This window comes from Neofelis nebulosa, chromosome 12 (assembly GCF_028018385.1).
Source record: "Neofelis nebulosa isolate mNeoNeb1 chromosome 12, mNeoNeb1.pri, whole genome shotgun sequence".
Lineage (NCBI taxonomy): Eukaryota > Metazoa > Chordata > Mammalia > Carnivora > Felidae > Neofelis > Neofelis nebulosa.
Genome location: NC_080793.1, coordinates 12,552,980 through 12,577,776, shown reverse-complemented (window position 1 = coordinate 12,577,776; position 24,797 = coordinate 12,552,980). Strand labels below are relative to the sequence as shown.

The 24,797-nt window shown below is 37.3% G+C and overlaps 1 protein-coding gene across 5 annotated transcripts in view; it reads left to right on the top strand.

Moving 5' to 3' along the window:
• RABGAP1 (RAB GTPase activating protein 1) overlaps positions 1-24,797 on the top strand; it is a 181,158-nt gene that overhangs the window by 47,809 nt on the left and 108,552 nt on the right. For all 5 annotated transcript variants that reach the window (XR_009251422.1, XM_058694213.1, XM_058694214.1 and 2 more), the window contains 8 exons: positions 977-1,211; positions 2,115-2,319; positions 5,655-5,829; positions 6,404-6,561; positions 12,860-12,970; positions 13,844-13,910; positions 20,747-20,849; positions 21,746-21,915. Coding sequence is in view for 4 of the 5 variants with exons in the window: in XM_058694213.1 (XP_058550196.1) it covers positions 977-1,211; positions 2,115-2,319; positions 5,655-5,829; positions 6,404-6,561; positions 12,860-12,970; positions 13,844-13,910; positions 20,747-20,849; positions 21,746-21,915 (1,224 nt within the window). In the remaining variant the exon portion in view is untranslated. The remainder of the gene's footprint in view (positions 1-976; positions 1,212-2,114; positions 2,320-5,654; positions 5,830-6,403; positions 6,562-12,859; positions 12,971-13,843; positions 13,911-20,746; positions 20,850-21,745; positions 21,916-24,797) is intronic.

The following is a 24,797-nucleotide window of genomic DNA, read 5'->3' as shown; positions in this document are numbered from 1 at the left end:
CCTAGCCCCACCCATCTTAACTTTTTGTCAGGTTTAGTCTTCAGAAACCCTCCTAAATCAGCCCCCTTTTTTGATTATGACTTCTCCTAAATTAATTCCTTTGTTAAAATTTTTTTAGTGTTTCTTGAATAAGCATTTAGTGACATTGCTGGGTTTTGTCACTTGTGGTTTTCCTTAGCATTGGAAAGCATTACTTCCTTGTTGAGCAACTAATAATAAACCATCATGACTCTAGACAAATAACTACTTGACATTACTGAAATGGAGTGCTTCTGTTGCTCAGGGCCATTTTATATGTACAAGCTTTATTCAGGTGTCTCAGAACTTTAAGAAACTGTTAATATCAGAGAAGCCTTCCTTAGACTTATTTATAGTAGGAATGGTAAAATACATGTGAAAATTTATTACCTACTAAGTCTGTTTCTATGATAACTTTGCAAGCGAACACATTTTCCCTTTTTCTTAAGGATAAGCGAAGCCCCTAAAGATAATCCCATTAGCAGCGTTATTTCTCAGCAGAGAAATAAAATTATGAATATTTTCATTGCTAGTTGAGGACACTGTAGAAAACTTACGTTTTATCGCCATAATTTTATTTAAAATTTTTTTAAATTTACATCCAAGTTAGTTAGCATATAGTGCAATAATGATTTCAGAAGTAGAATCCAGTGATTCACCCAACAAGTGTCTTCCTTAATGCCCCTTTATCCATTTCTAATAACATTGACAGACTATCACATACATTTCCGGGCATTACTCTCAAATTCACTATACACTTTTTCATGAAAAACTGTATGTATTAAGGGAGCAGCTGCAGCTCTTACTGCAGATCTTGATTTATTCTGTTTTTAAAAAACATTCAGAAGATATCTTTGTATCAAAAGAAATGCTGACGATCTCTAGAATGTGGACCCATTTGAATTAGTACTGGCCTGTCTTTCACACTTTGCTGATTGCATGTATTTGTGACCCTTAGATTATAGGGAATGGAAGTGAACAGCAGCTGCAAAAAGAGCTAGCAGATGTTCTGATGGATCCTCCAATGGACGACCAGCCAGGGGACAAAGAACTTGTGGAAAGGTCACAACTGGATGGTGAAGGAGATGGACCTCTTTCTAACCAACTCTCAGCTTCATCCACCATTAACCCTGTGCCATTAGTAGGCCTCCAAAAACCAGAGATGAGCTTGCCAGTGAGACCTGGACAAGGAGGTTAGGATTGCTGCATTGCTTGCTTTACTGAAGGTTAATGTTTTTATTATGTGAGTGTCCACCCTATACTAGGTTTGATTCAGAGCAGGCAAAAAACATTATGTGTTTTCTAGAATCTTCAGATTTTAGATTTAAGGGGTTGTGTGAGGGGTAGGTATCTGTACCATTCTGATTTCCCTTTAAATGTGTATCATTTATATCAAAGAGATAACAGTAGTTAAATGACATTGAGGTCGTCTTATTTCAGAATGTTTCAAGATTTTTCCAAGAAAGAAAGAATTTGAGTACAGTGTTGGAGATGTGGAAGAATAATGCTTGGGAAGAGATACTTGTTCCAGGCCTGAAAAGCTCTTTGGGAGTAGTTGCCAGGTTGAAAAAGGGAGGCAAAAGACACCACAGAGGAGGAATAGGGCAGTTATAAAGGCTCACTGGGAAAGTAGAGTGTTAAAACTGTAGAGCTTTATTGGGAAAGGGAAAGCAGGGGCATTGAGAAAACATAATAAAGTGGCTAAGATGATGAATGAGAGAAATAAAGCAGTGCAGATCAGAAAGACAGAGATAGGATTTTTCAGAGTGATAAAATATTAAATGTTATTTTTTTACTTAAATACAAATTATAAAGTCAAAAAAAATTAGAAGAGGCAGAAATAAAAATCAGATCTAACCTCAGATCACATTTTAAATTTGGGATTAACAGTAAAGCAATTCCTAAAAATTTTGGTGTCAGTGACAGAGTTTTAATATGAAATTTCTGACTTCAATGGGCATTTATTGTGGGGCAATGAAATATTATCTCATTAGTACCTTATTGTAGAACCTAAATGTAACCTGTAGATTTTTACTTGGTGTTCATGTCAACAAAATATCAGAATGAAAGTAACCCTCTATTAACATTTCTTTCAGATTCCGAAGGGTCAAGTCCTTTCACACCAGTGGCTGATGAGGACAGTGTAGTTTTCAGCAAACTAACTTATTTAGGCTGTGCCTCAGTAAATGCTCCCAGGAGTGAAGTGGAAGCATTAAGGATGATGTCCATCTTAAGAAGCCAGTGTCAGATTTCACTAGATGTAACCCTTTCGGTGCCGAATGTATCTGAAGGAACTGTGAGGTAAGACCAGCTTCCCGAAATGTTTGTACCATTGGATCAGATTTCTGACCTATAGATTTAGAAATAATAATGAACAAAATACATAACTTCTTATTCATGTAATGTTTCATTCTTCTGGCACTTGTGTTATCTTGTCTTCCAGGGATTGTGATACTTGTGCAAATTAGTCACTCATTGGAACAGTTTTTTATATACATTTCCCCATGCCAATTATGTGTAGTACATTAAAAATTTAAATGTTTGGGGATTAATTAAAATATGTTGGCCTGAAAATATGCCTAATAAATTTATTTATATTTTCCCTGTTCCACCATACAAATACTAGCTTGACACATTAGTTCAGTAAGAAGTTTAATATTGAATCTAACTGAACATATTAGAATCAATAATATTAACATTATCAGAATCAACACTTTTTTTAATTTTTTTTTTATTTTTTAAAATGTATTTATTTATTTTTGAGAGACAGAGACAGAGCGTGAGCTGGGTAGGGGCAGAGAGGGAGAGACAGAATCAGAAGCAGGCTCCAGGCTCTGAGCTGTCAGCACGGAACCCGATGCAGGGTTCCAACTCACCACAAGATCATGACCTGAGCCAAAGGTGGATGCTTAACCAGTTGAGCCACATAGGCACCCCTTTCTTCAATTAGTTTTATATTATGAATCTCTTTACATATCAGTAAATTTGTGATGGTATATGATGGATTATTTAGAAATCACCAGTCTCTGGAGCACCTGTCTGGCTTAGTTGGTGGAGTGTGGAACTCATGATCTCCGGGCTGTGAGTTTGAGCCCTACATTGGGTATAGAGATTGCTTAAAAAAATATAGTCTTACAAAAACAAAAAAAAGAACCAGTCTTTTATATTAGACATTTTAGTGTTGGTGTTGTTGTTTTTAATGAGAAAAGTACTACTAATAATGGCTAATATTAAGCTTTTATTAAATGGGTACGTAAGTGCTTTACCTATAATTCTCCTATAAATAGTTATGTTTGAGCTAAATTTTTATATGTTTGAAATTTCCTTAGGATAAATTCCTAGAAGGAGACTTACTGAGTCAAAAGGTTTCCCCATTTTCATTGTTTTTGATACAATGCCAAATAGCCATCTAGAAATATTGATCTGTTTTGTATTTTTATCAGCATTGTATGAGAATATCTGTTTCTGTGCCCCCAGAAGCATTTTGGGTTTTCATGGTAGTAGAATTGTACCTATATGTGGATAATAGTAGGTTACTTAATATTTAATATTTCATTCATCTGCATGTATAATTCTTCTTTTGAGTTTTTAAAGAACCATTGCACTTAGACTCACAAATCCTAATTTTAATGGTATTTATTAATGTGAAACTTTTTTTTTTTTTTAATGTCTGTTTATTTTGAGAGAGAGAGAGAATCCCAAGCAGGTTCCACAATGTTGGCACAGAGCCCAACATGGCTCTCACAAACCGTGAGATGGTGACCTGAGCTGAAAACAAGAATCAGACGCTTAACCAACTAAGCCACCCAGGCACCCCTAATGTGAAACTTTCAGTAAAATTTGTTCAGCTCTCATTTCTGTATGCTTCTTAGTCAGTAGTCATGCCCAACTGAAGTTATACTTTGTTCTGATATATTTTAATTCTATAAATATACAAAAGCAATTTCTCTTGCCCTATGTTTTCAAAGTTTTTATCTTATCACAGTGCCTTTGAATGTGAATTGGGTTCCCTTCCTATGTGTTTGCATTACACACAGGGACCCCTGGGGTTTCCCCATCCATGGCCTTGCCCATTCAGTGTTGAAATTGCCGTTTCTTTTCATTCCTTTCATATTTATGTCCTCATTGTCCAGGGCAGAGCCTGGAATGTTGTAGGTATCACAGAAGTATTATTGAACCAATACATTTTTGAGTGAATGACACGTCTTTGATTTTCGTAATGATGTCCTTTGATTCTAGTAATTATCTTTTTTGTAGATATTAACGTTTTGTACAGTCTCTCTTATTTGCCATGAATCAGAAGAACATGTTTCATTATGAGAAAGCACATCAGTTTTTTTTTTTTAAGTTTATTTATTTATTTTGAGAGAGACAGGCGATACGAGTGGAGGAGGGGCAGAGAGAAAAGGAGAGAGAGAGAGAATCCCAAGCAGGCTCCATGCTGTCAGTGCAGAGCCTGACACAGGGCTCGCACTGACAAAACCGCAAGATCATGACCTGAGCTGAAACCAAGAGTTGGACACCTAACCCACTGAACCACCCAGGCAGGTGCCCCAGCACAGCAGGTTTTTTATTCTTTTTTTTTTTTTTAATGTTTATTTTATTTTTGAGAAAAAGGGAGACAGAGTATAAGCAGGGGAGGGACAGAGAGAGAGGGAGACACAGAATCCAAAGCAGGCTCCAGGCTCTAGGTTCTGAGCTATCAGCACAGAGCCTGATGTGGGGCTTGAACCCCTGAACCATGAAATCATGACCGAAGCCGAGGTTGGATGCTTAACCAACTGACCCACCCAGGCACCCCAGTTTTTTATTCTTTAAAAAAAAATTTTTTTTTTTAATGTTTATTTTTGAAAGAGAGAGAGAATGTGAGCAGGGAAGGGGCAGCGAGAGACAGGGAGACACAGAATCCAAAGCAGGCTCCAGGCTCTGAGCTGTCAGCACAGAGCCCGACGTGGAGCTCAAACTCAAGGACCTGAGCCAAAGTCGAACATTTAACCGACTGAGCCACTCAGGCGCCCCAGTTTTTTATTTTATTTTTTATTTTATTTTGTTTTATTTTATTTTAATTTTTTCTCATGTTTGTTTATTTTTGAGAGACAGCATGAGCAGGGGAGGGGCAGAGAGAGAGTGAGATACAGAATCAGAAGCAGGCCCGATGTGGGACTCGAACTCATGGAACATGAGATCATGACCTGAGCTGAAGTCGGTTGCTTAACCGACTGAGCCACCCGGGCACCCCTATTTTTTTAAATAAGAAAGAAGATTAGGTTATTTTTTAGGAGGTAATGAAAAGCACAGCTTTAGTGATTCATTTTGGTACTCTAATTTACCCATTGATATAGTCTTTATTTACATACAGACTATATAAGAAACATGTACTTATTATTTATGTCTTTCTGATTGCCTCTCTAAAAGTATAAGATTATATAGGTTTTAGTACTGTGGAATTATGTATTAATAACTTCAGTAATCCACATATGACTTATTTATCAAGACTAAAAATTAATATGATTAGCATACCAAAAATGATTTATATGATCTTGATAGAAAGGGGAGTCTTGAATCATAATATGGATAACAGTGAAAATAGTCCATAATCCCTCTAAGCTCTTTATATCTTTTTTTTAACCAAACAGACTCTTAGATCCTCAGACAAACACTGAAATAGCAAACTACCCTATCTACAAAATCCTGTTCTGTGTCAGAGGGCATGATGGAACTCCTGAGAGTGACTGTTTCGCTTTCACTGAAAGTCATTACAATGCAGAGCTCTTCAGAATACACGTCTTCCGGTGCGAAATACAAGAAGCTGTAAGTCCTTACGAGAACTGTCTGCAAATGAAACTTCACCTGTACCCTCACTGTGTTGAAGTTATTGTAGTGTTTATTATGGTCACTTAAAAGCCAAATGAAATTCTGTGCTAATGTTTTATTTATTCCAGCCTGATGGGCTGAAATGTAAAGAAACTAGAAGTTTGGGGAACCATAGTCTTCTTGCTGAGAGTGTCAGAGACCAGGGCTGCTTCTTGATTGGCTTAAATGGGCATCCTGGTTTCAGCAGTCACACATTAACAAACTGTTCTTTTAAAGCTAATTTTGTAGGATTATTTTTTATAATAAAGATATTCAGATCATCTCTAACAATTTAGGAAATTATTTTTCAGTTGGATTTCTCTTGTTCACAATCACTTCTTTTTTAAAAACCCCTTCTCATTTTAATGTTGTTTGCTTTCTAGGCCTAACAAGTTATGATAACTTAGCAAAAGAAATCAATGGGGGAAAGATGTATTACTCCCCCTCCCCACACATACACAAAGCAGGTAACCTTCAGCCTTAATAAAAGTATTTTATTTCTTGTGATAACAGCCTAACACATCTGTTGTAGGTCAGCCGGATACTTTACAGTTTTGCTACTGCCTTCCGCCGTTCTGCCAAGCAGACCCCACTTTCAGCAGCTGCTGCACCCCAAACTCCTGACAGTGACATCTTTACATTCTCTGTGTCTTTAGAAATAAAAGAAGATGATGGTAAAGGTTATTTTAGGTAGGGTATTTTATTCTATTTTTTTAAAGTGTGTATTAAAATGCTACATCATTTGTGGTTCACGAATGTCATATAACTTTCATAGTATAAAATGACTGCTTTTATAGGTAGAGTTTTTTATATTGTGATAAAGAAAAAAATAGATTTGCAGAGGAAAGATTTTTTACTATTAAAAATGTTTTAGATTTTAATTCCAGTATAATTAATATACAGTGTTATGTTTCAGGTGTACAATATAGAGATTCAAAAATTCTGTATATTACTCCGTCAGTGCTCATCACAATAGGTGTTCTCTTAATTCCCTTCACTTATTTGACCCATTCCCAGCTCCCCCATCCCACCGCCAGCCACCACTCCACTGGTAACCATCATTTTGCTCTCTATAGTTTGAGTCTGATTTTTCATTTGTCACTTTTTTTTCTTTGTTTGTTTTGTTTCTTAAATTCCACATAGGAGTGAAATCATATGGTATTTTTCTTTCTCTAATTTTGGAAACAGCCCAAGTGTCTATCAATAGGTTGAATGGATAAAGAAGAGGTGGTGTATATATATGTACATATACACACATAAAATGGTGTATACATACATGCATGCATATAAGGTGGTATACATGTGTATATTTATACATATATATGTTAGAATAGTACTCAGCCATAAAAAAGAATGAGATCTTGCCATTTGTAACAACATGGATGGATCTAGAGGGTATAATGCTTAAGTGAGATATGTCAGTGAGAGAAAGACTGATTTCTTTCTTTTCATTCTTTCTTTTTTTTTTTTTTTTTTTTTTTGGCGGAGTAATATACCATAGAATGAATGTGTGTGTGTGTGTTGTGTATGTATTGTATACACAACACACGCACATATATGCACACATGCACATATGTATACATACATATACACACCCTACATCTTCTTTGTCCATTCATCTATTGATGGACACTTGGCCTGCATCCATAATTGGGCTGTTGTAAATAATGCTGCAGTAAACGTAGGAGTGCCTATATCTTTTTTAATTAATGTTTTCATATTCTACGTGTAAATACCCAGTAGTGGAATTACTGGATCATTTGGTAATTCTATTTTTAATTTTTTGAAGAACCTCCATACGGTTTTCCATAGTGGCTGTACCAGTTTGCATTCCTACAAACTATTCACAAGGGTTCCTTTTTCTCCATATCCTCGCCAGCACTTGATATTTCTTGTCTTTTTTGATACTAGCCATTCTGACATGTGTGAGATGATATCTCATTGTGGTTTTGATTTGCATTTCCCTGATGATTAGTTATGTTGAGCATCTTATCATATGTTTGTTGGCCACCTGTATGTCATTTCTTTTTATGTCTTCTACCCATTTTTAAATTGGATTATTTGCTTTTTGGGTGTTGAGTTGTAGAAGTTCTTTATATATTTTGGATACTAAACCTTTATTGGATATATGTCATTTGCAAATATCTTCTCCAGTTCAGGAGGTTGTCTTTTAGTTTTGTTGATTGTTTCCTTTGCTGTGCAGAAGCTTTTTATTTTGATGTAGTCCCAATAGTTTATTTTTGCTTTTGTTTCCCTTGCCTCAGGAGGCATATCTAGAAAAATATTGCTGTGGCCCTGTGTCAGAGAAGTTACTGCCTGTGCTGTCACCTAGGATTTTTATGGTTTTAGGTCTCACATTTAGATCTTTAATCCATTTTGAGTTTGTTTTTGTGTATGGTGTAAGAAAGTGGTCCAGTTTCATTCTTTCACATGTTGCTGTCCAGTCTTCCCAGCATGATTTGTTGAAGAGACTGTCTTTTTCCCATTGTATATTCATTCCTCCTTTGTCAAAGATTAATTGACCATATAATTGTGGGTTTATTTCTGGGCTCTCTATTCTGTTCCATTGATCTATGTGTCTGTTTTTGTGCCAGTACCACACTGTTTTGCTTACTGCAGCTTTATAGTGTATCTTGAAATCTGGGATTATGATACCTTCACTTCTGTTCTTTTTTCAAATGTTAATTTTGAGAGAGCAAGAGCACATGCGTGTGAGCGGTTTTCGGGACAGAGAGAGAGAATCCCAAGCAGATCCCAAATAGATTGAGCAGGGCCAGATCTCAGGAACTGTGAGATCATGACCTGAGCTGAAATCAAGAGGCAGATACTTAACCGACTGATCCATGCAGGCTCCCCTTGTTCTTATTTTTCAAGACTGTGCTGGCTATTCAGAGTCTGTTGTGATGCCATACAAAATTTAGGACTAATTTTTCTAGTTCTGTAAAAAATGTTGGTATTTTGGTAGAGACTGAATTAAATCTGTAGATTGCTCTGGACAGTATGGACGTGTTAACATTTGTTCTCTCAGTCCATGAGCGTGGAATGTCTTTCCATTTATTTGTGTTGTCCTCAGAGTACAGGGCTTTCACCTCTTTGGTTAAGTTTATTCCTAGGTATTTTATTATTTTTGGTGCAGTTGTAAATGGGACTGTTTTCTTAATTTCGCTTTTCCAGAGACAACATTTGAAGAATTTTGAAGCTATTAAAAAAAATTCTTTCATGTGGGAAAATATGTCCTATTACCATGTTCTTTTAGACTGCTGATGTGAAATATGACAGAAGCTAAGCCTGCTGGATTTGTAGCTGCTTTTGTTTTGCTGGGTTTTTTGGTCTTATTGGCTGGTTACTTTGTTTTAATAATCTAAAGATCTTAAGGCTGTTGAAATCAAGTTTTACTATTATAGTTTATCTGTATACATTGGAAGAGAAGAAATGAGGTATGTGTGTCTGAAGTCTTAACCTTGCAGATAGGGTCAGAAATAACTGGCTTGGGGTTTTAGGTATAATGATAATTCTTGGTAGTGAAAAGAACTCTGGGACAGAAATAAAAACTTTAGTTTAGTTATTGTTACTATTAACACTGTGGCCTTTTCCAAGTTTCTTTATATCTCCTGGCAGTGGTTACCTTATCTATAAAATGAGGTGGCTAGATTCTAAAGTCCTTTCTAACTTTAAAATACTGTGGTCACAAGATGATTGATTTTTCTTTTCCCTCCATAACCCATATCACACATTGGGTGCTTCCTGGATCATAATTGATTGCTGCATATTAAAGTCTCTTTCCTCCTTGACTACCTCATAAATTAGTAAAATGGAATTACATCAAAATATGAATGATTTTCTACTAGTTTGCTTTTAAATTAGAAAGCACAATGGCTGGTTCATTTGTTTTGGATAACGCTTGGTCTCCCTGCAGACTTTTGGAACTATCCTGCCATCTGGTGGCAAATTTAGTGTACCGTGCAGCTTCACCTTTGATTTGTTCACTGAAGTATGAGACTTTGCTGTGGTGTGTGCCTTGCCATCAGCTGTGTTTCTGCTCTCACAGCAACCAACACTGGGATGTGCTCCTTCCCACCGAATGCATACCTACCCTAGGAAGTGGAAATTATAATCTACGAACTTTGTAATAGTTATTTTCCATTTTAAGGAACAAAAGTTTCTTTAAACTGCATTTTTTTTTCTTCAGTAAAGATATTTATGTAGATCCTGTTTGTAAATTTCAATTACAAATAGAAACAATTTCTAAGCTCTCTCAGAACCGTTAGGACTAGTTTTCTTCCTTCTGAACTCAGGCATGTTCAAGGTAGATCAGTCATCCCTGTTCCATTCACCCTCATACCAAGGAAATACTATATGGAAATGCTATATAGAAAATTTCTGGATGGTCATTTTGCTCTTCACATTTGTTGGGGCTTTGTTCTGTTTTTGTTAATGTGATTTTATTGAATTTGTAGTTTATAGTAGCAAAGAGTGTTGTGTAGCCTTATTATAATGAACTTGTTGAGAAGTTCTTTATCAGATTGAACTTGCTGAATGCGATTTTTTTTAAACCAGTGATTCTGTAATATCTACAGAATTTATCTACAGAAATAATCACTGAGATACGGAGAGAATTATCAAGATGGTTGCTCCTCTTAACGCTATATATAATAACAAAATTAGAAAGTGGAAATTGAATGTTGACCAAAATAGCATGATTAAAGTATGATGCATTTCATAATATTAAGTATCGAAACATTATGTTGTACACCTCAAGTTAACATAATGTTGTATGTCAGTTATATTTCACTAAAAACATAATAGTGCACCCATATGATTTAGCACCTATCCAAAAAATAACAGTATATATAAGTAACCATAGCACAACATAAATTGTGGTTTTACTATAACATAAATATACATAAAGTGCTGTGGCAAGAATTAGTGCTCTTCTTTTCGTCCCTGAAAAAGTATACTTCTTTTTTTTTTTTTTTTTTTTTTTTTTTTTTTTTTTTTCAACGTTTATTTTATTTTTTGGGACAGAGAGAGACAGAGCATGAACGGGGGAGGGACAGAGAGAGAGGGAGACACAGAATCGGAAACAGGCTCCAGGCTCTGAGCCATCAGCCCAGAGCCTGACGCGGGGCTCGAACTCACAGACCGTGAGATCGTGACCTGGCTGAAGTCGGACGCTTAACCGACTGCGCCACCCAGGCGCCCCGAAAAAGTATACTTCTTACGTTAATTAAAATTAGAAATCTACTTTCCATTTAGCCCTTGGGAAGATGGAGCATTTTCACTTATACCATTCAAAGCACTTTTTTGTCTCATTTAATCTACCACCTAACCCTATTAGATATGCTGGGTATTTAATATATTCCTTGTTTTATGGGTAAAGAAACCCAGAGAAGTTAAGCCTGGACCTCAGTATTGTAATTTATACAGTAGGAAGTAAATGTGAAATTATTTGGGTGGATCCATTCAGTGATATAATGACAATACTAGAAATACAATCCAGGGGCGCCTGGGTGGCACGGTTGGTTAAGCCGCCCATTTCGGCTCAGGTCATGATCTCGGGGTTCACAAGTTTAAGCTCCACATCAGGCTGACACCTCAGAGCCTGGAGCCTGCTTGGAATTCTGTGACTCCCTCTCTCTCTGCCCCTCCCCTGCTATTTCTCTCCCTCATCTCTCTCCTCTCTCAGTCTCAAAAATAAACATTAAAAAAAAAAAAAAAAAAAAAAGGAAGAAATTTAATCTAGAGTCCCTGACAGTAATGAAGCGAACTTCCACTGCTTAACAGTCTCCACTCTGCTTCCTGTTAATATAGTTTTTCCTTGCACTTCAGCCTTAGGACTCCAGAAGCAACTTTATATCTTTTGTCTTTTTAAATACTGCTGAAAGGTGGGATTATGTGTATTTCTGTGTCAGCACGCACAGAACATAAACACTAGTGTATCTGTTGTCAGTTGAAAATTGATAACCTGTCTGTATCCTTATAGGTGAAATTTCTGTCAACCACAGATACTTTTAACAGTTTGGTATGGAGTTTTTCTTTGCAGATGTTTGTCATTTCTAGACTCCTTTGATAAGGTTCTTTGATTTTCTAATCTGTTTCATGCAGTGTTTTTGAGTTAGTTACTGTGTAAGTGCGATGGTCTTCAAACTAATTTTATTTCTTCAGAGCCACTTTTTAGTTTGAGTAGGTACTCAGAACTCTCATGTAGCCTTTTCTAATATCTTCTAATGGTTCTGCTGCCATTTTTTTTTGAGTTGTATAGCACTAAGACATAATGTATATTTGCTGCATGTTGGCTGATTGCCATAGGCAGATGTTTGCCTTTGAGAACAAAGGAGCTAGAGCAGGTGGTGTGTGAGAGAGTAGGAGATTATTTTGGTAAACTCTAATTTTAAGAATATTTTCAACTTTTTTCTTAAGGTAATGTTTAACTGTATCATTAGTATTGTTTTTATAATGCCTGCACATGTTTACAGTGTTATCACTGCTTGAGGGAAGTGTTAGGCAACAGCTTACTTTTTCACCATATCTTATATCTCTGTTATTTTTTGAAGGCACCTGTTTTGAAATTCAGAGACTCCATGATTAGGTATTTTTTCTTTATTTAAACAAATAAGGCAATAATTATTTATAAAAAAAACCTGACTAAACTGAAAAGAAACTAATTTTTTTTGAGTGTCTGTGCTAGATGCTATACTGAGTGCTTTACAAATATCTAACTTAATTTTTACAGCAACAGAAAATTAAAAAAACTAAAGACACATTTTAGGGAGCATAAGAACGTTTTTTCTAGCTTAAATACATTGTTTCAGCGGATTACATACAGTAATGGTAATATTTTCACATTAAGAGGCAGATGATGAGTTTTAAATTTCTGTTATGATTTGAAAACCAGGCACAGAAAAGAATGCTAGATTCAAGAGAAGTTGTTCTAGTATATGTCATAAGAAAATACTTTACAAAATTAATGAAACATGTTGTCCTACAGTGCAGTTCCTAAGGAGAAGGACAGACAATGCTTTAAACTTCGCCAAGGAACTGATAAAAAGATTGTCATCTATGTGCAACAAACAACTAATAAAGAACTTGCCATTGAAAGGTAAACATTTTTAGTAAATTCAGCTTAAATATAAATTCTAGTTTTTATCAGTCTAGTGGAGTAACCATATACTATATTCAAAAATGTATTTGGGGCGCCTGGGTGGCGCAGTCGGTTAAGCGTCCGACTTCAGCCAGGTCACGATCTTGCGGTCTGTGAGTTCGAGCCCCGCGTCAGGCTCTGGGCTGATGGTTCGGAGCCTGGAGCCTGTTTCCGATTCTGTGTCTCCCTCTCTCTCTGCCCCTCCCCCGTTCATGCTCTGTCTCTCTCTGTCCCAAAAATAAATAAAAAACGTTGAAAAAAAAAATTAAAAAAAAAAAATGTATTTGCAGGGTGCCTGGGTGGCTCAGTCCGTTGAGCATCCAGCTCTTGAATTCAGCTCAGGTCATGATCCCAGAGTCATGGGATCGAGCCCAATGCTGGGCTCTGTGCTGAACGTGGAGCCTGGTCGAGATTCTCTATCTCCCTCCGCTTTTCTGTCCTGCTCTCTCTCTCTCTCTCTCTCTCTCTTTCTTTAAAAAAAAAAAACAAAAACAAACACACACACACACACACACATATATATTCCCATATATATGAAAAATATGTTATTCTCTGGGGAATTCTTTTGGTTATTGAAGTGAATATTTCATTCACTTTGACTTATCTCCCATAAATCTGCAGCTAATATGCTGACTTCAACTGTGTTATAATAAAAGCCAAGCAGAATTTGTTTATGTAAATTCAAGAATTAAGGATTATTTGGGCAGTAGTTAATTTATTAATAATTTTAATGTGTCCTTTATCCATCAAGAAGAATTTTAGGTGACCTAATTTAAGCATCTTGTTTGTGTTATTTTTTTTCCAAATGTATGTCTCCTCTTTTTTTGGCAGGTGTTTTGGTCTTCTCCTTAGCCCAGGAAAAGATGTACGAAATAGTGACATGCACTTGTTAGATTTGGTAAGGATTGCTTTTTTTAAAAAAATTTTTTTATTTTTATTTTTTAAATATGAAATTTATTGCCAAATTGGTTTCCATGCAATACCCAGTGCTCATCCCAAAAGGTGCCCTCCTCAATACCCATCACCCCCCCTCCCCCCTGCCACCCCCACTATCAACCCTCAGTTTGTTCTCTGTTTAAGAGTCTCTTATGTTTTGGCACCCTCCCTCTCTAACTTTTTTTTTCCTTCCCCTCCCCCATGGTCTTCTGTTAACTTTCTCAGGATCCACATGAGAGTAAAACATATGGTATCTGTCTTTCTCTGTATGACTTATTTCACTTAGCATAACACTCCAGTTCCATCCACGTTGCTACAAAAGGCCATATTTCATTCTTTCTTATTGCCATGTAGTATTCCATTGTGTATATAAACCACAATTTCTTCATCCATTCATCAGTTGATGGACATTTAGGCTCTTTCCATAATTTGGCTATTGTTGAGAGTGCTGCTATAAACTTTGGGGTACAAGTGCCCCTATGCATCAGTACTCCTGTATCCCTTGGGTAAATTCCTAGCAGTGCTACTCCTGGTTCATAGGGTAGATCTACTTTTACTTTTCTGAGAAACCTCCACACTGTTTTCCAGAGTGGGTGCACCAGTTTGCATTCCCACCAACAGTACAAGAGGGTTCCCGTTTCTCCACATCCTCTCCAGCATCTATAGTCTCCTGATTTGTTCCTTTTAGCCACTCTGAGTGGCATGAGGTGGTGTCTGAGTGTGGCTTTGATTTGTATTTCCCTGATGAGGAGCGACGTTGAGCATCTTTTCATGTGCCTGTTGGCCATCCGGATGTCTTCTTTAGAGAAGTGTCTATTCATGTTTTCTGCCCATTTCTTCACTGGATTATTTGTTTTTCAGGTGTGGAGTTTGATGAGCTCTTTATAGATTTTGGATACTAGCTCTTTGTCTGATATGTCATTTGCAAATATCTTTTCTCATTCCGTTGGTTGCCTTTTAGTTTTGTTGATTGTTTGTTTCCTTTGCAGTGCAGAAGCTTTTTATCTTCATGAGGTCCCAACAGTTCATTTTTGCTTTTAATTCCCTTGCCTTTGGGGATGTGTCAAGTAAGAAATTGCTGCGGCTGAGGTCAGAGAGGTTTTTTTCCTGCTTTCTCCTCTAGGGTTTTGATGGTTTCCTGTCTCACATTCAGGTCCTTTATCCATTTTGAGTTTGTTTTTGTGAATGGTGTAAGTGGTCTAGTTTCATCTTTCTGCATGTTGCTGTCCAGTTCTCCCAGCACCATTTGTTAAGGAGACTGTCTTTTTTCCATTGGATATTCTTTCCTGCTTTGTCAAAGATTAGTTGGCCATACTCTTGTGGGTCTAATTCTGGAGTCTCTATTCTATTCCATTGGTCTATGTGCCTGTTTTTGTGCCAATACCATGCTGTCTTGATGATGACAGCTTTGTAGTAGAGGCTAAAGTCTGTGATTGTGATACCTCCTGCTTTGGTCTTCTTCAAAATTACTTTGGCTATTCGGGGCCTTTTGTGGTCCCATACAAATTTTAGAATTGCTTGTTCTAGCTTCGAGAAGAATGCTGGTGCAATTTTGATTGGGATTGCATTGAATGTGTAGATAGCGTTGGGTAGTATTGACATTTTAACAATATTTATTCTTCCAATCCACGAGCACGGAATGTTTTTCCATTTCTTTATATCTTCTTCAATTTCCTTCATAAGCTTTCTATAGTTTTGAGCATACATATCTTTTTCATCTTTGGTTAGGTTTATTCCTAGGTATTTTATGCTTCTTGGTTTAAATTGTGAATGGGTAAGTTGCTTTATTTGTCTTTCTGTTGCTTCATTATTAGTGTATAAGAATGCAACTGATTTCTGTACATTGATTTTGTATCCTGCAACTTTGCTGAATTCATGTGTCAGTTCTAGCAGACTTTTGGTGGAGGTTATTGGGTTTTCCATGTATAATATGTCATCTGCAAAAAGTGAAACTTGACTTCATTGCCAATTTTGATGCCTTTGATTTTCTTTTGTTGTCTGATTGCTGATGCTAGAACTTCCAACACTATATTAAAACAACAGCAGTGAGAGTGGACATCCCTGTCATGTTCCTGATCTCAGGGAGAAAGCTCTGTTTTTCCCCATTGAGGATGATATTAGCTGTGGGCTTTTCATAAATGGCTTTTGTGATGTTTAAGTATGTTCCTTCTATCCCGACTTTCTCAAGGGTTTTTATTAAGAAAGGATGCTGAATTTTGTCAAATGCTTTTTCTGCATCGATTGACAGGATCATATGGTTCTTATCTTTTCTTTTATTAATGTGATGTATCACATTGATTGATTTGCGAATGTTGAACCAGCCCTGTGGTCCAGGAATGAATCCCACTTGATCATGGTGAATAATTCTTTTTATATGCTGTTGAATTTGATTTGCTAGTATCTTGTTGAGAATTTTTGCATCCATATTCATCAGGGATATTAGCCTGTAGTTCTCTTTTTTGCTGGGTCTCTGGTTTCAGAATCAAAGGAATGCTGGCTTCATAGAATGAGTGTGGAAGTTTTCCTTCCCTTTCTATTTTTTGGAACAGCTTGAGAAGGATAGGTATTATCTCTGCTTTAAACGTCTGGTAGAACTCCCCTGGGAAGCCATCTGGTCCTGGACTCTGTTGGGAGATTTTTGATAACTGATTCAATTTCTTCGCTGGTTATGGGTCTGTTCAAGCTTTGTATTTCTTCCTGTTTGAGTTTTGGGAGTGTGTGGGTGTTTAGGAATTTGTCCATTTCTTCCAGGTTGTTCAGTTTGTTGGCATATAATTTTTCATAGTATTCTGATAATTGCTTGTATTTCTGAGGGATTGGTTGTAATAATTCCATTTTCATTCATGACTTTATCTATTTGGGTCATCTCCCTTTTCTTTTTGAGAAGCCTGGCTAGAGGCTTATCAATTTTGTTTATTTTTTCAAAAAACCACCTCTTGGTTTCATTGATCTGCTCTCCAGTTTTTTTAGATTCTATATTGTTTATTTCTGCTCTGATCTTTATTATTTCTCTTCTTCTGCAGGGTTTCGGGTGTCTTTGCTGTTCTGCTTCTGTTTCCTTTAGGTGTGCTGTTAGATTTTGTATTTGGGATTTTTCTTGTTTCTTGAGATAGGCCTGGATTGCAATGTATTTTCCTCTCAGGACTGCCTTCGCTGCATCCCAAAGCGTTTGGATTGTTGTATTTTCATTTTCGTTTATTTCCATATATTTTTAAATTTCTTCTCTAATTGCCTGGTTGACCCATTCATTCTTTAGTAGGGTGTTCTTTAACCTCCATGCTTTTGGAGGTTTTCCAGACTTTTTCCTGTGGTTGATTTCAAGCTTCATAGCATTGTGGTCTGAAAGTGTGCATGGTATGATTTCAATTCTTGTATACTTGTGAAGGGCTGTTTTGTGACCCAGCATGTGATCTATCTTGGAGAATGTTCCATGTGCACTCGAGAAGAAAGTATATTCTGTTGCTTTGATGCAGAGTTCTAAATATATCTGTTAAGTCCATCTGATCCAATGTATCATTCTGGGCCCTTGTTTCTTTATTGATCCTGTGTCTAGATGATCTATCCATTGTTGTAAGTGGATTATTAAAGTCCCCTGCAATTCCCACATTCTTATCAATAAAGTTGCTTATGTTTGTGATTGGTTGTTTTATATATTTGGGGGCTCCCGTATTTGGCACATAGACATTTATAATTGTTAGCTCTTCCTGATGGATAGACCCTGTAGTTATTATATAATTCCCTTCTTCATCTCTTGTTACAGCCTTTAATTGAAAGTCTAGTTTGTCTGATATAAGTATGGCTACTCAAGCTTTCTTTTGACTTCCAGTGGCATGATAGATAGTTCTCCATCCCCTCACTTTCAATCTGAGTGTGTCCTCAGGTCTAAAATGAGTCTCTTGTAGACAGCAAATAGATGGGTCTTGTTTTTTTTTTTTTTTTTTTTTTATCAATTCTGATACCCTGTGTCTTTTGGTTGGCACATTTAGTCCATTTACGTTTAGTGTTATAGAAAGATACGGGTTTGGAGTCATTGTGATGTCTGTAGGTTTCATGCTTGTAGTGATGTCTCTGGTACTTTGTGGTCCTTGCAACATTTCACTCACAGAATCCCCCTTAGGATCTCTTGTAGGGCTGGTTTAGTGGTGATGAATTCCTTCAGTTTTTGTTTGTTTGGGAAAACCTTTATCTCTCCTTCTATTCTGAATGACAGACTTGCTGGATAAAGGATTCTCAGCTGCGTATTTTTTCTGTTTATCACATTGAAGATTTCCTGCCATTGCTTTCTGGCCTGCCAAGTTTCAGTAGATAGGTGTGCCACTAGTCTTACCGGTCTCCCTTTATATGTTAGAGCATGTTTATCCCTAGCTGCTTTCAGAATTTTCTCTTTATCCTTGTATTTTGCCAGTTTCACTATGATATGTTGTGCAGAAGATCGATTCAAGTTACGTCTGAAGGGAGTTTGTGCCTGTTGGATTTCAATGCCTTTTTCCTTCCCCAGATCAGGGAAGTTCTCAGCTATGATTTCTTCAAGTACATCTTCAGCACCTTTCTTTCTTCCTCCTGTGGAATCCCTGTTATACGTATATTATTGTGTTTCATCGCATCACTTAGTTATCTAATTCTCCCCTCATACTCCTGGATTTTTTTATCTCTCTTTTTCTCAGCGTCCTCTTTTTCCATAATTTTATCTTCTAATTCACCTATTCTCTCCTCTGCCTCTTCATTCCAAGCTTTGGTCGCCTCCATTTTATTTTGCACCTCACTTATAACATTTTTTAGCTCCTCATGACTATTTCTTAGTCCCTTGATCTCTGTAGCAATAGATTCTCTGCTGTCCTCTATGCTTTTTTCAAGCCCAGCGATTAATTTTATGACTATTATTCTAAATTCTTGTTCTGTTATATTGCTTAAATTGTTTTTGATCAATTCGTTAGCTGTCGCTTCTTCCTGGAGTTTCTTTTGAGGAGAGTTCTTCTTTTTGTCATTTTGGATAGTCTCTGGGGTGGCGCGGAACTGCAGGGCACTTCCCCTATCCTGTCTGGAGTAACTTGTGTTGGTGGGCAGGGCCGCAGTCAGACCCAATGTCTGCCCCCAGCCCACCGCTGGGGCCACAGTCAGACTGGCGTGTACCTTATCTTCCCCTCTCCCAGGGACAGGACTCACTGTGGAGTGGTGTGGCCCCTGTCTGGGCTACTTGCACACTGCCAGGCTTGTGGTGCTGCTTCTGTGGGATCTGGCGTATCAGCCAGGTTGGATCCGCAAGTTGCACAGGGCGGGGAGGGGTAGGCTCAGCTCACTTTGCCTTTGGTGGTCTGCTGTGGGAGGTGCCCTGTGGCACCAGGAGGGGGGGCAGACCCGTTGGAGGGATGGATCCACAGAAGCACAGCGTTGGGTGTTTGCGGGTGCAAGCAAGTTCTGTGAAGGGAACTGGTTCCCTTTGGGATTTTGGCTGGGGATGGCGAGGGAGATGGTGCTTCCTAGCACCTTTGTTCCCCACTGAGCTGAGCTCTGTCTTCCCGGGGTTCAACATCTCTCCCTCCTGGTGTCCTCTTGCCCTCCCTCCTCTCCAAGCAGAGCTCTTGACTTATAACATTGCAGATGTTAAGTGCCACTGGATGTCAGAACTCACTCCATCTGGCCCCTCTGCTTTTGCAAGCCAGACTTGGGGGCTCTGCCTTGCCGGGTGGGCTGCCCCTCCACCGCCCGGCTCCCTCCTGCCAGTCCGTGTAGCGCGCACCGACTCTATGCCCTTCCTGCCCTCTTCCGGGGGCCTCTCGTCTACGCTTGGCTCTGGAGAGTCCATTCTGCTAGTCTTCTGGCGGTTTTCTGGGTTATTTAGGCAGATGTGGGTGGAATCTAAGTGATCAGCAGGACGAGGTGAGCCCAGCGTCCTCCTACGCCGCCATCTTCCTCTTTGTACCCTGTCTTTCTGTCCTGGAGGAGGCCTTCCAGAGAAACAGGCACCCCACAAGTGCTAAAGCCATGAGCTCTGTCCAAGTCACGGAGTTTGAGGTGTGGCGTTCTCCGCCCAGTCTGCATGGGCTTGTTGCTCCTCAAAGTGGGCGTGAGCCCCACCCCCTACACAGGCTGCTGCCTTGTGACTCCCACAATCTTTTTTTTTTTTTTTTTTAAGGTAATAATACTATTTCCTTGATAATGTTTTCACTTTATCTCAGCCTGAATTTGGTGTTAAAGCGCGTTTATCAAAGTGTTCTTGTGAGCTATAATAGCAGTAAACAAAGATAAGGGTATTTCCTTATTTCTGAATTGCTATTTACTAGTCTGGTCTTAGACCCATTTAGTCTTAACCTTGGTTTCTTGACTGTATAATAGTGAATAATCCTTGTTTATAATTTAGGGTTGAAGTGGGAGTCAGAAAATTCGTGAGAGAAATGTTTACAAACTACTGTGAATTTTATAAAAGTCGGTGGTATTAGTATTGTTGCTTTTATGTGAAAATCTTTATTTTCAAAACTAAAATTTATGTGATAATTATTCACTTGACAACAGAATTCAGCATAGATTTAGGTGGTTAAGTTTCTCTGATGTTTGTACAATTTGATACGATCTACAAGCATTTACTTTATAACTTTCAGGAACATTTATGTAAACAGTTGGCACATCTTTAATTTTAACTGTAATTAGTGTACATTCACATATATTTCTACCTTTTTAAAAAATATCTGACCCTTTTTCATACTATATTTTTGCAATTTCTCTATTTTCTAAAGGCAGCAAAATGGCAGTTAGCAGTTGACTTATTTTGGCATTTATGTTTGTTTTTATTCTTTTTTTCAGGAATCTATGGGCAAAAGTTCTGATGGAAAGTCCTATGTCATCACTGGGAGTTGGAATCCAAAATCTCTGCCTTTTCAAGTTGTAAATGAAGAAACTCCTAAAGGTGATGCAGATTGCTGACACCATGAACAGAAATTTTAGTCCCAAGAAGATACCCAAACCTTAGGACCACTTATTTCACAAATATCCAGTGTTTTTTTTTAATTGTAGTGAAACCAAAGAATTTGTATAGGTCTTTGAGGTTGTTATGAAATTTAACTGTAAACAAATTATCATTTTTCCCCACTTACTTCCCCCCCCTTAATTTTTCCCTTTCCTGCTTTTTTTCTACTTATGTATTTATTTGTATACAAAATTCCAGGTCTTATTTATTTTTGTAGCTATAATACATGTATATATGGTTAAAAATTAAAAGGATATGTAAGGAAAAGTAGAAGTCTACCACGGTCCTCAGGGCCCCGTCCCAAGGGGACCACTGTGACCAATTTTTTATGTAGATTTTCAGATACTCTGTGCTCAAGGTGTTTCATCCTCCTCATGAATGTCATTTAGTGGCTGTATAATATTCTGTCCTGAAAAATGTAACCTTGTAGTGCCTCTTATTGAGCATTTATTTTCCCCTTCATTTTTTCTTGTTATTCACAGCACTATAGGTAAATGGATAAATCAACCAAGATTTTAGAAATTGAGAATCCCCTGTATGGGTAAGAGTGGCATGAATAGGCCGTATGCACTTTTACAAAACAATCTGACAGTATGTTTCATAAACTTTAAAGTATCTAATGCTGTCACTAGTTCCAAGGAGTGTACCCAAGCAAAGAATTCTCAATACAGAAAAAGAATTTTCAAAACAGTAATTTATGTGATTATTTTAGATTTGTATTTAATTGATGTATTACTTTAAGGTATCTTGAAAGTTTGTTACAAAAGTGATTTAACAATAATTGTATGAGCAAATGTATTTCCATTTTTTTATTTGCTTTTCCCTTCTCTTTCTAGATAAAGTGCTGTTTATGACCACAGCTGTTGATTTGGTAATAACAGAAGTACAGGAGCCTGTTCGATTTCTCATAGAGACAAAAGTCCGTGTTTGCTCACCTAATGAGAGATTATTCTGGCCCTTCAGCAAACGTAGTACCACTGAAAATTTCTTTTTGAAACTAAAACAGGTACTATTCTTTTTTGTAACTATGGGAGGGGAGTAGATAAGAAAGGAGAAACTGTTTTTGAAGCTGATTTATCATTATGCTGTCCCTTAGATCTTTAAGCAGTCACATGTATTTTAAACATACTAAGAGGAAAAATTGCCTTTTATTTTTACCCACCTATTTATCATTTTTTTTGCTCTTCATTTCTTCCTGAAGAACCAAATTTCTGTCTGATTTCACTTGCCTTCAATCCAAAGGCCTTACTTTAGCATTTCTTTTAGTGCTGATCTACTAAAGGCATAACTCGTAGAGGAACTTCCTTTTTTAAAATTTACTTATTCTCAAGTTAGTCAACATACAGTCTAGTCTTGGCTTCAAGAGTAGAACCCAGTGATTCATCACTAACGTATAACACAGTGCTCACCTCAACAAGTGCACTGCTTAATGCCCATCATCACCATTTCCCCCATCATCACCATTTCCCCCATCATCACCATTTCCCCCATCCCTATCAATCCTCAGTTTGTTCTCTGTATTTAAGAGTCTTTTATGGTTTGCCCCTTTCTGTTTTTATCTTATTTTTCCTACCCTTCCCCTATGATCATCTGTTAAGTTTCTCACATTCCACATATGAGTGAAATCATGTGATACCTGTCTCTGACTTATTTTGCTTGGCATAATACCCTCCAGTTCCATCCACATTGTTGCAAATGGCAAGATTTCACAGAAGAACTTCTTTATCTGAAAATGTTTTTATTTCACTTGCATTCCAGTGGGATATTTTCACTGGCTGTAGGATTCTGTGTTGACATTTTTTTTTCAGCACTGTGAAGATGTCATCCCACCATCTTCTGGCTCTCATTGTTTTTGATGTGAAGTCAGAATGCATTTATATTGTTCCTCTGTATGTGATGAGTCATTTTTTTCTGGCTGCTTTTAAGATTTTTTTTATCTTTGGTTTTCAGACATTTAAATATGATGTGTCAGGTGTTTTATTCTTTCTTATCTTCCTTGGGATTTGCTGAGCTTCTTGAATTTTTAAATTTATGTTTTGTTTTGTTTACCAGTTTTGAGGGAAATTTGGTCTTTCAACCTTTTATCTGGCCCCATCTCTCTTTTCTCTCATAGGATTCAAGTTACATATATTTTAGTCCTTTTGATATTATCCCACAGATCTCTGTTTTGTTTTTTGTTTTTTGTTGTTTTTTTTTAATTTATTTATTTTTTCTGTTTTCTTAGGGTATAGGAGACTCTGTTTTGCTCTATCTTAAAGTTGGTTTGCCCCCCCCCCTTTTTTTTTTATCATCCCCAGTTTGCTGTTAAGCCCATTCAATGAATTTTTTTACATTTCAGATCTTATATGTCCATTTGCTTTTTTTATACTTTCTTATGAGATTTCTTTGTTCTTTTAAGCAGATTTTCTCTTACATCCTTGAGCATGTTTATAATATTCTTTAAAAATTCTTAACTGCTGATTCTAATGTCTGGTGAGTCACATTTTCCTTTTTCATTGTCTAGTAATTTTGTATTGTGTAGTAGACATTTTCAGTAATAGATTGTTATGGTCTGTTATGTTGTGGTCTCTTAGTTTAAGAAAAAAATCTGTCATTTAATTTGGTCAAAGTCAAATTCCATTCTCTTTTTCCTGTGGTGGGCAGCAGGTGAACTGTTTCCTTCTTTTAGCTTCTTTTGACTTCAGTTGCCCCACTACTTCTCCCTTTTTTGCTTTCCTTTGTATCAAAACTTAATGAAAAAAAGCAAGTTCATAGTGACCTAAATTGCTAAATCTGTGATCAGTCTGAGTTTTCATCTTCCTTGGCCTGTCAGCAGAATATGATACAGGTGATCACTCCTGCCTTCTTATCCCTCTTTCACTGTCACTTTTAGGACATCTCTAATTTACCATGTCCAAGAAGATAGCGTTATTTCACCTCCCGACCCCCAAAATACTTTACTTGTCTGTCTTTACTATTTCAGTTCATGGATATCTTCTCCTAATTATTGCTTAGGCCAAGAATTTTACTTTTATTTTTTTTATATCTTTTGATTATTCATAAAATTTCTTTAATGTTTATTTTTTGCGAGAGAGAGAGAGAGAGACAGAGCGCAAGCAGGGGAGGGGCAGAGAGAGAGGGAGACACAGAATCCTGAGCAGGCTCCTGGCTCTGAGCTGTCAGCACAGAGCCTGACGTGGGGCTCAAACTCACAGACCGCGAGATCATGACCTGAGCTGAAGTCTGGTGCTTAACTGACTGAGCCACCCAGGCACCCCTTACTTTTATTTTTTATACCCATATCCACTCTGTCAGGAAATTCTATTTACTATTTTACTTTCAAAACATATCTAAATATGGCTACTTCTTACCATTTAGATTATGTTAACCTCACATCTGAATCATCACTTTTACCTGAGTTACTGTAGTAGCATCTTCACTCATCTCCCTGTTTCTTTGTTTTCCCTCCTTTTGATATGTTCTCAACATAGCAGCCTAAGATAAAATCAGGTAATTTTTCTGCTTGCAACCCTTTAAACCTATTTTACTCTACAAAAACTAGAGTCCTTACAGTGTTCTTATAGACCCTATCCAGTCTGCTGCTGTTTAGATCATAAACTAATTTCTCTCTTACTGGTATTGTTTGCTTCCTTGGCTCTAACCATGTGCTTAGGGCCTTTGCTATTAACTATCTTTTCTGCCTAAAATGGTCTTCCCCCTTTTCCCACTTGCTGTTATTCGCCTCCTTCAAGTCCTCATCTTTAAGTTTTTGCTCAGATTTACATCTTAACATTTCATGACTGCCACATTTAACACTGCAGTTTGTCCACTCTTCCAGTGGTGCTGCCAGTCACCCCCACCCCCATGCTAATATACATATTTTAAATTTTGTACAAGACTTTTAACTTC